General features: G+C 37.6%; 1 protein-coding gene across 1 annotated transcript in view; it reads left to right on the forward strand.

Annotated features, from left to right (window-relative positions):
- LOC128642694 (adenylate kinase isoenzyme 5-like) overlaps positions 1-13,038 on the forward strand; it is a 90,972-nt gene that overhangs the window by 16,067 nt on the left and 61,867 nt on the right. Inside the window, exon 4 of the mRNA XM_053695473.1 lies at positions 5,479-5,651. Coding sequence (XP_053551448.1) covers positions 5,479-5,651 — 173 coding nt within the window. The remainder of the gene's footprint in view (positions 1-5,478; positions 5,652-13,038) is intronic.

Genomic DNA, 13,038 nt, shown 5'->3' on the forward strand with positions numbered 1-13,038 from the left:
ATGTCTTTATGGCTTAAAACTTGGAATGCTGATATGGCTTCTAAATCAACTCTACTTTCCATTTCTTTCCAGGGTAACAAATTATTTGGTTCTCAGTTGGATTCCATTATCTCAACTGTTACTGGTGGGAAAGGAACTTTTTTACCACAGGATAAAAAATCTAAGGGTAAAAACAGGGCTAATAATCGTTTTCGTTCCTTTCGTTTCAACAAAGAACAAAAGCCTGATCCTTCATCCTCAGGAGCAGTTTCAGTTTGGAAACCATCTCCAGTCTGGAATAAATCCAAGCCTTCTAGAAAGGCAAAGCCTGCTTCTAAGTCCACATGAAGGTGCGGCCCTCATTCCAGCTCAGCTGGTAGGGGGCAGGTTACGTTTTTTCAAAGAAATTTGGATCAATTCTGTTCACAATCTTTGGATTCAGAACATTGTTTCAGAAGGGTACAGAATTGGTTTCAAGATGAGACCTCCTGCAAAGAGATTTTTTCTTTCCCGTGTCCCAGTAAATCCAGTGAAAGCTCAAGCATTTCTGAATTGTGTTTCAGATCTAGAGTTGGCTGGAGTAATTATGCCAGTTCCAGTTCTGGAACAGGGGATGGGGTTTTATTCAAATCTCTTCATTGTACCAAAGAAGGAGAATTCCTTCAGACCAGTTCTGGATCTAAAAATATTGAATCGTTATGTAAGGATACCAACGTTCAAAATGGTAACTGTAAGGACTATCTTGCCTTTTGTTCAGCAAGGGCATTTTATGTCCACAATAGATTTACAGGATGCATATCTGCATATTCCGATTCATCCAGATCATTATCAGTTCCTGAGATTCTCTTTTCTGGACAAGCATTACCAGTTTGTGGCTCTGCCGTTTGGCCTAGCTACAGCTCCAAGAATTTTTACAAAGGTTCTCGGTGCCCTTCTGTCTGTAATCAGAGAACAGGGTATTGTGGTATTTCCTTATTTGGACGATATCTTGGTACTTGCTCAGTCTTTACATTTAGCAGAATCTCATACGAATCGACTTGTGTTGTTTCTTCAAGATCATGGTTGGAGGATCAATTCACCAAAAAGTTAATTGATTCCTCAGACAAGGGTAACCTTTCTGGGTTTCCAGATAGATTCAGTGTCCATGACTCTGTCTTTAACAGACAAGAGACGTCTAAAATTGATTTCAGCTTGTCGAAACCTTCAGTCACAATCATTCCCTTCGGTAGCCTTATGCATGGAAATTCTAGGTCTTATGACTGCTGCATCGGACGCAATCCCCTTTGCTCGTTTTCACATGCGACCTCTTCAGCTCTGTATGCTGAATCAATGGTGCAAGGATTACACAAAGATATCTCAATTAATATCTTTAAAACCGATTGTACGACACTCTCTAACGTGGTGGACAGATCACCATCGTTTAATTCAGGGGGCTTCTTTTGTGCTTCCGACCTGGACTGTAATTTCAACAGATGCAAGTCTCACAGGTTGGGGAGCTGTGTGGGGATCTCTGACGGCACAAGGAGTTTGGGAATCTCAGGAGGTGAGATTACCGATCAATATTTTGGAACTCCGTGCAATTTTCAGAGCTCTTCAGTCTTGGCCTCTTCTGAAGAGAGAATCGTTCATTTGTTTTCAGACAGACAATGTCACTACTGTGGCATACATCAATCATCAAGGAGGGACTCACAGTCCTCTGGCTATGAAAGAAGTATCTCGAATTCTGGTTTGGGCGGAATCCAGCTCCTGTCTAATCTCTGCGGTTCATATCCCAGGTATAGACAATTGGGAAGCGGATTATCTCAGTCGCCAAACGTTGCATCCGGGCGAATGGTCTCTTCACCCAAAGGTATTTCTTCAGATTGTTCAAATGTGGGAGCTTCCAGAAATAGATCTGATGGCGTCTCATCTAAACAAGAAACTTCCCAGGTATCTGTCCAGATCCCGGGATCCTCAGGCGGAAGCAGTGGATGCATTATCACTTCCTTGGAAGTATCATCCTGCTTATATCTTTCCGCCTCTAGTTCTTCTTCCAAGAGTAATCTCCAAGATTCTGAAGGAATGCTCGTTTGTTCTGCTGGTAGCTCCGGCATGGCCTCACAGGTTTTGGTATGCGGATCTTGTCCGGATGGCCTCTTGCCATCCGTGGACTCTTCCGCTACGTCCAGACCTTCTGTCGCAAGGTCCTTTTTTCCATCAGGATCTCAAATCCTTAAATTTAAAGGTATGGAGATTGAACGCTTGATTCTTGGTCAAAGAGGTTTCTCTGACTCTGTGATTAATACTATGTTACAGGCTCGTAAATCTGTATCCAGAGAGATATATTATAGAGTCTGGAAGACTTATATTTCTTGGTGTCTTTCTCATCATTTTTCTTGGCATTCTTTTAGAATTCCGAGAATTTTACAGTTTCTTCAGGATGGTTTAGATAAAGGTTTATCCGCAAGTTCTTTGAAAGGACAAATCTCTGCTCTTTCTGTTCTTTTTCACAGAAAGATTGCTAATCTTCCTGATATTCTTTGTTTTGTACAAGCTTTGGTTCGTATAAAACCTGTCATTAAGTCAATTTCTCCTCCTTGGAGTTTGAATTTGGTTCTGGGGGCTCTTCAAGCTCCTCCGTTTGAACCTATGCATTCATTGGACATTAAATTACTTTCTTGGAAAGTTTTGTTCCTTTTGGCAATCTCTTCTGCCAGAAGAGTTTCTGAATTATCTGCTCTTTCTTGTGAGTCTCCTTTTCTGATTTTTCATCAGGATAAGGCAGTGTTGCGAACTTCTTTTGAATTTTTACCTAAAGTTGTGAATTCTAACAACATTAGTAGGGAAATTGTGGTTCCTTCATTATGTCCTAATCCTAAGAATTCTAAGGAGAAATCATTGCATTCTTTGGATGTTGTTAGAGCTTTGAAATATTATGTTGAAGCTACTAAGTCTTTCCGAAAGACTTCTAGTTTATTTGTTATCTTTTCTGGTTCTAGAAAAGGCCAGAAAGCTTCTGCCATTTCTTTGGCATCTTGGTTGAAATCTTTAATTCATCTTGCCTATGTTGAGTCGGGTAAATCTCCGCCTCAAAGGATTACAGCTCATTCAACTTGGTCCTCTTTGCATACTTTTACTAAATTCTACCATTTTGATGTATTTTCTTCTTCTGAAGCAGTTCTGAAGCAGTTTTTGGTAGAAAAGTACTTCAGGCAGCGGTTTCAGTTTGAATCTTCTGCTTATGTTTTTCATTAAACTTTATTTTGGGTGTGGATTATTTTCAGCAGGAATTGGCTGTCTTTATTTTATCCCTCCCTCTCTAGTGACTCTTGCGTGGAAAGATCCACATCTTGGGTAATCATTATCCCATACGTCACTAGCTCATGGACTCTTGCTAATTACATGAAAGAAAACATAATTTATGTAAGAACTTACCTGATAAATTCATTTCTTTCATATTAGCAAGAGTCCATGAGGCCCGCCCTTTTTTTGGGGTGGTTATGATTTTTGTATAAAGCACAATTATTCCAATTCCTTATTTTATATGCTTTCACACTTTTTTATCACCCCACTTCTTGGCTATTCGTTAAACTGAATTGTGGGTGTGGTGAGGGGTGTATTTATAGGCATTTTGAGGTTTGGGAAACTTTGCCCCTCCTGGTAGGAATGTATATCCCATACGTCACTAGCTCATGGACTCTTGCTAATATGAAAGAAATGAATTTATCAGGTAAGTTCTTACATAAATTATGTTTTTTTGTTCCTTGAAATTGCTTTATTTCTATTTAGTATTATTTGTCTTTGGTGAGTTGGTTGTTTTGTTGCATATGTTTTTCTTTTGTCAGGTGGAGGTTACGCTAGGTATGTTTCTGTTTTTGTGGTTATGCTGGGTGTTTTTGTCTTTGGTGAGTTGGTAGCTTTTCTGGGCATAATTGGTCTTTGGTGAGTTGGTGGCTATGCTGGGTAAATTTGTCTTTGGGGAGTTGGTGGCTTTTCTGGTCATAATTTGTCTTTGGTGAGATAGTGGCTATACTGGGTAAATTTGTCTTTGGTGAGTTGGTGGCTTTTCTGGACATAATTTGTCTTTGGTGAGTTGGTGGCTATGCTGGGTAAATTTGCCTTTGGTGAGTTGGTTATTAAGCTGGGTATTTTTGTCTTTTTGTGCTGGTGGTTATGCTAGGTTTATTTGTCTTCTGATGAGTTGGTGGTTTTGCTGGTTACATTTCTCTTTGGTAAGGTGGTGGTTATGGTGGGTATATTCTCTTTGGTGAGTTGGTGGTTAAACCAAGTATTTTAGTCTTTAGTAAGTTGGTTGTTAAGATGGGTATATTTATCTTTGTTGAGTTGGTGGCTTTTCTGGGTATATTTGTCTTTGGTGAGTTAGTGGCTTTAATGTGTATATTGTATATTTCTCTTTGGTGAGTTAATGGCTATGTTGTGTATAGTTCTCTTTGGTGAGTTGGTGGTTATACTGGGTTAATTTGTCTTTGGTGAGTTGGTGGCTATGCTGGGTATAATTGTCTTTGGTGAGTTGGTGACTTTTCTAACTATATTTGTCTTTGGTGAGTTGGTGGCCATGCTGTGTATATTTCTATTTGGTGAGTTGGTGGTTATACTTGGTAAATTTGTCTTTGGTGAGTTGGTGGCTATGCTGGGTATAATTGTCTTTGGTGAGTTGGTGGCTTTTCTGAGTATATTTGTCTTTGGTGAGTTGGTGGCTATGCTTGGTATATTTCTCTTTGGTGAGTCGGTGGCTATGCTGAGCATATTTGTCTTTAGTGTGTTGGTGGTTAAGCTGGGTATATTTGTCTTTGGTGTGTTGATGGTTATGCTAGGTTTATTTGTCTTTTGGTGAGTTGGTGGTTAAGCCAAGAATTTTAGTCTTTGGAATGTTGGTTGTTAAGATGGGTATATTTGTCTTTGGTGAGTTGGTGGCTTTTCTGGGTTTATTTGTCTTTGGTAAGTTGGGGGCTATGCTGTGTATATTTCTCTTTGGCGAGTTGGTGGTTATGATGGGTAAATTTGTCTTTGGTTAGTTGTTGTTTATGCTGGGTATATTTTGCTTTGGTGTGTTGGTGGTCATACTGGGTATATTTCTCTTTAGTGAGTTTTTGTTTATGCTGGTTATATTTATCTTTGGTGAGTTGGTGGTTATGCTGGGTATATTTCTATTTGGGGTATTTTCATGTATATCCATAGCCCAACTATTTTTATATTAGCTTTTGTTTCTGAATAATGTTTGAAGTTGTGTTCTGAGGTTAGATTTGGTCTCTGTGGCATTTAGTCCTAGTTTCGTTTGATGTACCTTAGATGTGTGACATTTTGGTACTATATTTTGTCGTTTACTTTTCATTATAAGCCTGTGTGGTGTATATTACCACTTCAGGTGCTATTAAATGTATAATTTTGTTGCCTATTATTTTGGTTTAATTTATGTTTGTAACTGCTGTTAGTCTATAGAAAAAGTGGCATTTTATTCAGTTTCTATTTAATGTTAACAAATGCTTTGTGTTTTCCCAGGTGGCCCTGGCAGCGGGAAGGGGACTCAAAGTGCCAAGATGGCATCCCATTTTGGCTTCACCTGTGTTTCTGTTGGGGAAATATTACGGAAACAGCTGATTCACCATGCAAGCAGTGACCGCAAGTGGGAACTTATAGCCCAGATAATCTCCAAGGGTGAACTAGCGCCCCCTGTATGTGGTCCGTTATTGCTTGTGCACAACACCCACCACAATTGTCACACACAGAAATTCACACTTAACTTAGGACACTAAATCAAAGAACTGCAGAGATGAAATAAGAACAGAATAAGTGGGTAGGGAGTTAACCAGGCGAGCAAAGAAAGAGGATCTGGGCATAAAGGGAAAAAAATAATGATGTGATGGGGGGGGGGGGGGAGTGTTAGAGATTAAAGACACTAGACACACATGACCATTACCATTTCTGCCATCTCATATTTTGTTTTCTTTTACTTTGTGAGATATAGCCCATATTCCCCATCATAAATCACTAATGTATTCAAAGCATACTTAATAACTGGCTATTGTAATTAGTTTAGAATAATTTTACAAACCCTATCTTTGCAAAAACACATAAGACCTATTCAGAAAAACATACTATGGAGCATATTTATCAAGCTCTGTATGAACGGCTGCTCCATAACTTGTCCGCCTGCTCTGAGGCCGCGGACAGAAATTGACAGATTGACAGCCCCTGCTTGCGGCCGATTAGCCGCAAATTTGCAGGGGGCGGCATTGCACAGCAGTTCACAAGAACTGTTTGTGCAATGATAAATGCGGACAGCGTATGCTGTCGGCATTTATCGATGTGCGGCGGACATGGCACGCTACTTAGTATAATGTCCGCTCGCACATTAATAAATATGCCCTATGTGTAAGAAAGAGCTGATCACAAAGTATTATGCAATATAATAAGGGCTAGATTACAAGTTGAGCGCTTAATATTTTGGCTTCACCTGTGTTTCTGTTGGGGGGGCACTCCACTTTGTAATATGGTATTACAAGTAAATCGCAATGTGAACGCGAGCTTGCGTTCGCATTGCTAGGAAGCATTTTGCTCACAAGAGCATGCTTCAATAGGCTTCAGACGGCATCAGAACCTTGCACAGTGAAGAGGATAAGTAGTGCAGCGATGGGCAGCATTTTTAAACATATATGTATATGAATATATAGATATGTATTTAAGTGTTAATATGTGTATATACACATATTAACACATAAATATATTTATGTATATGAATATATATACACATATTAACATATAAATATATATAGTCAGTATAGTCATATACATATGTATATTTACCTTGAGGTCTATGAGAACACACAGTGAAAAATTTTTTCTAACACCCCACTCCCACCAACTTTAAAGCCTAGTGCAGTTGAATTTTATAATAAAAAACTATAATGCCCTCTATTTTGAGGGCATTTGGGGCACTTTTAGAAAATTAACCAGAGATCTAATCTCTGGTTAATTTTTGGAGCGCTAATTAGCAATATCCAGCTACTGTTTGTGGGAGTGAGATAATTTAGGGCTCCACTTGTAATCTAGCATTAAATATATACAATTTTTAAGACATTTCTTAATTTTCTAAAATATGCTTTTACTTTCAGTTATTGTAAATAAAAAAATTATTTTTTTTCTGGGTCTATTTTGAGCTAGCATGTATTAAACATGTTACTTTTCTTACGTGTAAAGTTAATTTTAAGGATGGCGCTTTGTGCAAGTACCTCCCCTGAGGACCAATGCCAATCAGAAGCAAGCCAGGTGCTGCGTGCACCCTATTGGCTCTGCACAACATATTTATAGCCCTTTCAGCTATATGAAAGTAGACAAGATTACTTTTAGCTATACTTTTTTTCCTTAAAGTGGTAACATTTTAAATAAAAAGGTATCAAAATGTATTGCCATTCATTATATTGGGGTCACATAGCACCAGAACAAAATAGGTTATTATATACAAAAATATATTTAATTCAAGTTATAGAGGTCATTTAGTGCAGTTTCCTTCAATTTTACAGTATGTTCTAGTTTAAAGGGGCAGAAAACCCCAACATTTTCTTTCATGATTAGGATAGAACATACAATTTTAAACAACTTTCCAATTTCCTTCTATTATCAAATTTGCTTCATTCTCTTGTTATCCTTTGCTGAAGGAACAGCATTGCACTGCTGACAGCTAGCTGAACACATCTGGTTAGCCAATCACTAGAGACAAATGTGCGCAGGCACCAATCAGCAGCAGCTCCCAGTAGTGTAGGATATATGTGCATATTCTTTAGGAACAAGAAATACGTAGGGGTCAATTTATTATTGTGCAGACGGACATGATATCATGTCTGCCGCACATCGATAAATGCCAACAGCATACGCTGTCAGCATTTATCATTGCACCAGCAGTTCTGGTGAATTGCTGGTGCAATACCGCCCCCTGCAGATTCGCGGCCAATCAGCCGCTAGCAGGGGGTGTCAATCAACCTGATCGTATTCGATCGGGCTGATTGCTGTCCGTCATCTCAGAGGTGTGGACGAGTTAAGGAGCAGCAGTCTTAGGACTGCTGCTTCTTAAAGTAAATGTAAATCTTGATGATAAAGTGCCCGGCTTTTAAAAAGTTGATTAAAAACAGAGGCACTTTAATTCATCAAAATTTACATTATTGAAAATACTTACCTTTTAATCTTGACATCCGCTCCAGCTTCCTCCGGTCGTCGTAAGCCTCTTCCTATGTCAGAAATGACAGATCGGTCATCCTCTAATTACAGCTTCCCCCCGGGGAAATCGGTGTCTGATTCAACGCTGTGAATAGAGGAAGCCGGATTCCTCATTTTAGACCCAGGAAGAGGCTTTACGATTGGCTGACACGAGTGAAATGTAAATGTTTATGAATTAAAGTGCCCCTGTTTTTAATCGAATTCTTAAAAACCTTAATCATCAAAATTTGCATTCACTTTAACTTCCGCTTCAGGCGGAACTGAAGCGGAGTGGGTCAGAAACAACATCCATTGCTTCATAAATTGACCCCCAAAAGAGCGACCCCCATTCGAAAATAGAAGTGTCTTAAAATGACCTACTCTATCTGAATCATGTAAGTTTAATTTTCACATTCCTATTCCTTTATATTTATTACCATTCATTATATTGGTGCCACATAGAACCAAAGAGGTTATGATACAAAAAAGAAATTGAATGAAAGTTAGTTGGGTGATTTGGTGCAACTTCCTTCCCTTTTACAGTATGTTCTAACAATTCAAGCTATTTTTTTTTTTTTCATAAAAATGGTGATAAACACAATTACTCATATAATATTTGAGATTTCCTTTAGCCCAATTATAAATGTTTCCATAAATACAATGATCTTGTGACACAGGTGTTTAAAAGGGCTTTTAAAAATGATTGTAGGAGGAATGAGGGGAAAAAAACAAAAGAAAAAATATATTCCGATTTTTTAACTAGCAATGAAGCATCTTATGAATTGGTAATATTATCAGCTGACAGCGTCTGACAGGCACTTCCCTCTGCTGCCATGGTTACACATAATAACGCTATTCCACTATTTGAATAACAATTAAATATAACGTAACACGTCAATACATGATCAAACTGCCAGGCGATCAGAATAGGAATTATTGCAATAACATTTGGAAGAAGAAGATGTATTAGAAAAGTATTATATATATTATTATATATATTATTAGCATTGTTATTATTTATTTAAATAATATAAAGATGGGGTCTAATGCCATAAAATCTGTATATGTCATCCTATTTATAATGAGTGCTCTTGTACTTGTAGTAGAGAGCCTTATTAAAAACAGCAACAAAAAAAAAAAATGTAAACGTTTAATATATTCACGTTCTATAATAGCAATTAATTTTTTTTTCATGATTTGGATAGAACATACAATTTTAAACAACTTTCCAATTTACTCCCTTTATCAAATTTGCTTCATTCTCTTGTTATCCTTTGCTGAAGGAACAGCATTGCACTACTGGGAGCTAGCTGAACACATCTAGTTAGCCAATCACAAGAGACAAATATGTGCAGGCACCAATCAGCAGCTAGCTCCCACAAGTGTAGCATATGTGCGTATTCTTTTTCAACAAAGAACACAAAAAGAACAAAGCACATTTGAAAATAGAAGTTATTTTAAAAGTGTCTGAAAATGACATGCTCTGTCTGAATCATGCAAGATTAATTTTGACTTTCCTATCCATTTAAGTGCTGAATTGCAAAAGAGCTGCTTACAGAATACCTTATATATGCACAATATATATCAGCAATTAAGTGCATTGCAAAAGATCTGTATACACAATAAGGGCCAGATTATAAGTGGAGCGCTATTTTAACGCTCCTGCTCGAGTGTTAAAGGGATAGTAAACCCAATTTTTTTTACCCATTTTTAAAACATCATATCCAGTTGTTAAAATCACCAAATAACACCCATCAGCCATTTTTTTTTTAATTTACATGAAAATTGGAATAGAAAATATATATTCTGCCAAATCCTTCTTTTCAGTCATTATGCAGCCGAATTAACGAGTTCTACCTAGGTAGTATTAATATGACATCATGCATGCGCATTTACACAAACTTTTTGCAACGCATGCTCATATCGGACTTCTGGTGTTTCAGCCCCTGCGTCATTAACACCTCGCCGAATGCCAACGAAGAGTCACGTGATTGGAGATTAACAATGCATTGCACATTCGGGTGCCCACACATTAGAATGCGCATGCCGAGGTGTTCATTTAAATATTGTTATTAGCTGATCAGTGCTGTTGCGCCATTCGAGGATGGAGTGAATGCATTATCTGTAACTCCAGCCTACATTTATGGGCGGTCCTTACGGCCGTTTACAGGGGAAACTAAAATTATTTTTTTTTGTAACATCATATCTTCGTTTTAAGGTAAGACTTGATAGGTTTTAGTCTATGAAACGTTAAAGGGACACTGAACCCAAAAATTTTCTTTCGTGATTCAGATAGAGCATGAAATTTTAAGCAACTTTCTAATTTACTCCTATTATCAATTTTTCTTCATTGTCTTGGTATCTTTATTTGAAATGCAAGAATGTAAGTTTAGATGCCGGCCCATTTTTGGTGAACAACCCGGGTTGTCCTTGCTGATTGGTGGATAAATTCATCCACCAATAAAAATGTGCTGTCCAGAGTCCTGAACCTTAAAAAAAGCTTAGATTCCTTCTTTTTCAAATAAAAAGAGAAAGAGAACGAAGAAAAATTGCTAATAGGATTAAATTAGAAAGTTGCTTAAAATTGCATGCTCTATCTAAATCACAAAATAAAAAATTTGGGTTCAGTGTCCCTTTAACTAAGTGGCTATGTATTTTATAGAATGCTGTAAAAGTAAATATTTCTAACCCTTTAACTGCACTAGAAGTAAGCTTTTTGCGCGCATTGGGTTGCGCTCGTATTAAAAGTTGAACTGAATGTTTTTGCTCGCAGGTAAACCTGACGTGCGTGAAAAGCCGAAATTACAATATTGCGCACGTAATAACTTATTCCCCCATAAAAGTCAATGAAACAAAACCATGCACAAACCCGATCACATATTTTCACGTGCGCTATCCCGACATAAAAATATGAATATTTCACATTCTAATGTTCTTCACATATGTTCTATTTATTCATAAATAAATATTTCTACATATATATGATTGTATTTTGGTACACTATATATCTATACCTATATATATATATATATATATATATATATATATAAACACATACATGATGATATTTAGGTATAGATATATATATATATATATATATATATATATGAATATCTATTTAGAAATACATAGAACATATTCTGTGCAGAACATTGGAATGTGAAATATTTACAGTAAATAAATACATAACTAAAACCTTTGTTAATAATGAATATTGCATAAATATGTTTTTTCAAGTTTTCATCTACTTAACTGTGTATTATATATGTGTCTTATGTGTGTACATATGTATTTATGTGTTTATATGTGTATATTTCTGTAAATACATATAAATACATATATAGACACACACACATATATATAAGTCCAGACAGTATGCACTCCAGAGTTTAAGCCACAAATTGCAATGGGTGCTACTCAGCAATATAAACAGGTTGTCAGACAGAAAAGCACTCCAAAGGTCTTGTGAAATTCCGTCACCTTTAATGCGAACGTTTTCGGGTCGATACGACCCGTCCTCAGACATTGGCCTCTATGTATGAAGCCGTCTACTTTCCTGCATTTGCCAGCCCAATACGCTCGCCTACCATCGCCGCCGCGGACCTGAATACGTTCGCCAAAGTTATCAAGAAAGCTGTCAAGAAGCCGCGCACCAAGTACGGACTGTTAACTAACAGTCACCGATCTCACTGCTCATCGGCTTCTTCACAGCTTTCTTGCTAGCCTGTCACTAAACACCCACACTAAACTATACTGTTTTACCCCCTAAACCGCCGCTCCCGGAGACCCCCGCACCTAAATAAAGTTATTACCCCCTAAACTGCCGCTCCTGGACCCCGCAGCTACTATAATAAATATATTAACCCCTAAACCGCCGCTCCCAGACCCCGCCGCCACCTACATTATACCTATTAACCCCTAATCTGCCGCCCCCTATACCGCCGCCACCTATATTCACGTTATTAACCCCTATCCTGCGGATCCCGGACCCCGCCGCAACTAAATAAATTCTTTAACCCCTAAACCACAGCTCCCGGACCCCGCCGCCACCTATATTAAACTTATTAACCCCTATCCTGCCCCCCTATACCACCGCCACCTATATAAAACTTATTAACCCCTAATCCTAAGTCTAACCCTAACACCCCCCTAACTTAAATAGTATTTAAATAAATCTAAATAAAAATTAATATTATTAACTAAATTATTCCTATTTAAAATGAAATACTTACCTATAAAATAAACCATAAGATAGTTACAATATAACTAATAGTTACATTATAGCTATTTTAGGATTTAATTTTATTTTACAGGCAACTTTGTATTTATTTTAACTAGGTACAATAATTATTAAATAGTTATTAACTATTTAAAGTGAAGGTAAAGTTACCTAATTGATGATCCGGAATAACATTCTTTGTCCCAAATAAATAAGACTTTCATTCATCAACTTTTTCGAAATTTTCTGTAAATTAAGTTATAGCCGTAAGCAAACTCTTTAATAAGCTTAGCCAATTCAACCTGTTTTTTTTTTCTTTATTTTTTCCTGGGTCACGTTCTGAAACCATCCAATTGAAATTCTGGCCGTTAGGCGGCCGTCAAACGACGTCACAAGACTCCTTTTTAAAATGCGCATGCGCTATACTTTTAGTATCCAGATTGACAACAAAGCACGCTCCGGACCCGCATTACATTGTTGGATTTTAGTGTATCGCATGCGCAGTAGCTTGATCGCATGCGCAGTAGCTTGAGAATTAGCCGATTCGCACATGCGCATTAGAGACGATCCTCGTGAACGCGCTTTAGAGATCCGTATAGAGCGGGTGGGACCGCTCTATACGTCACAGCAAATAAAATCAGGAAGTAGTG

Source organism: Bombina bombina, chromosome 12, assembly GCF_027579735.1.
Source record: "Bombina bombina isolate aBomBom1 chromosome 12, aBomBom1.pri, whole genome shotgun sequence".
NCBI lineage: Eukaryota > Metazoa > Chordata > Amphibia > Anura > Bombinatoridae > Bombina > Bombina bombina.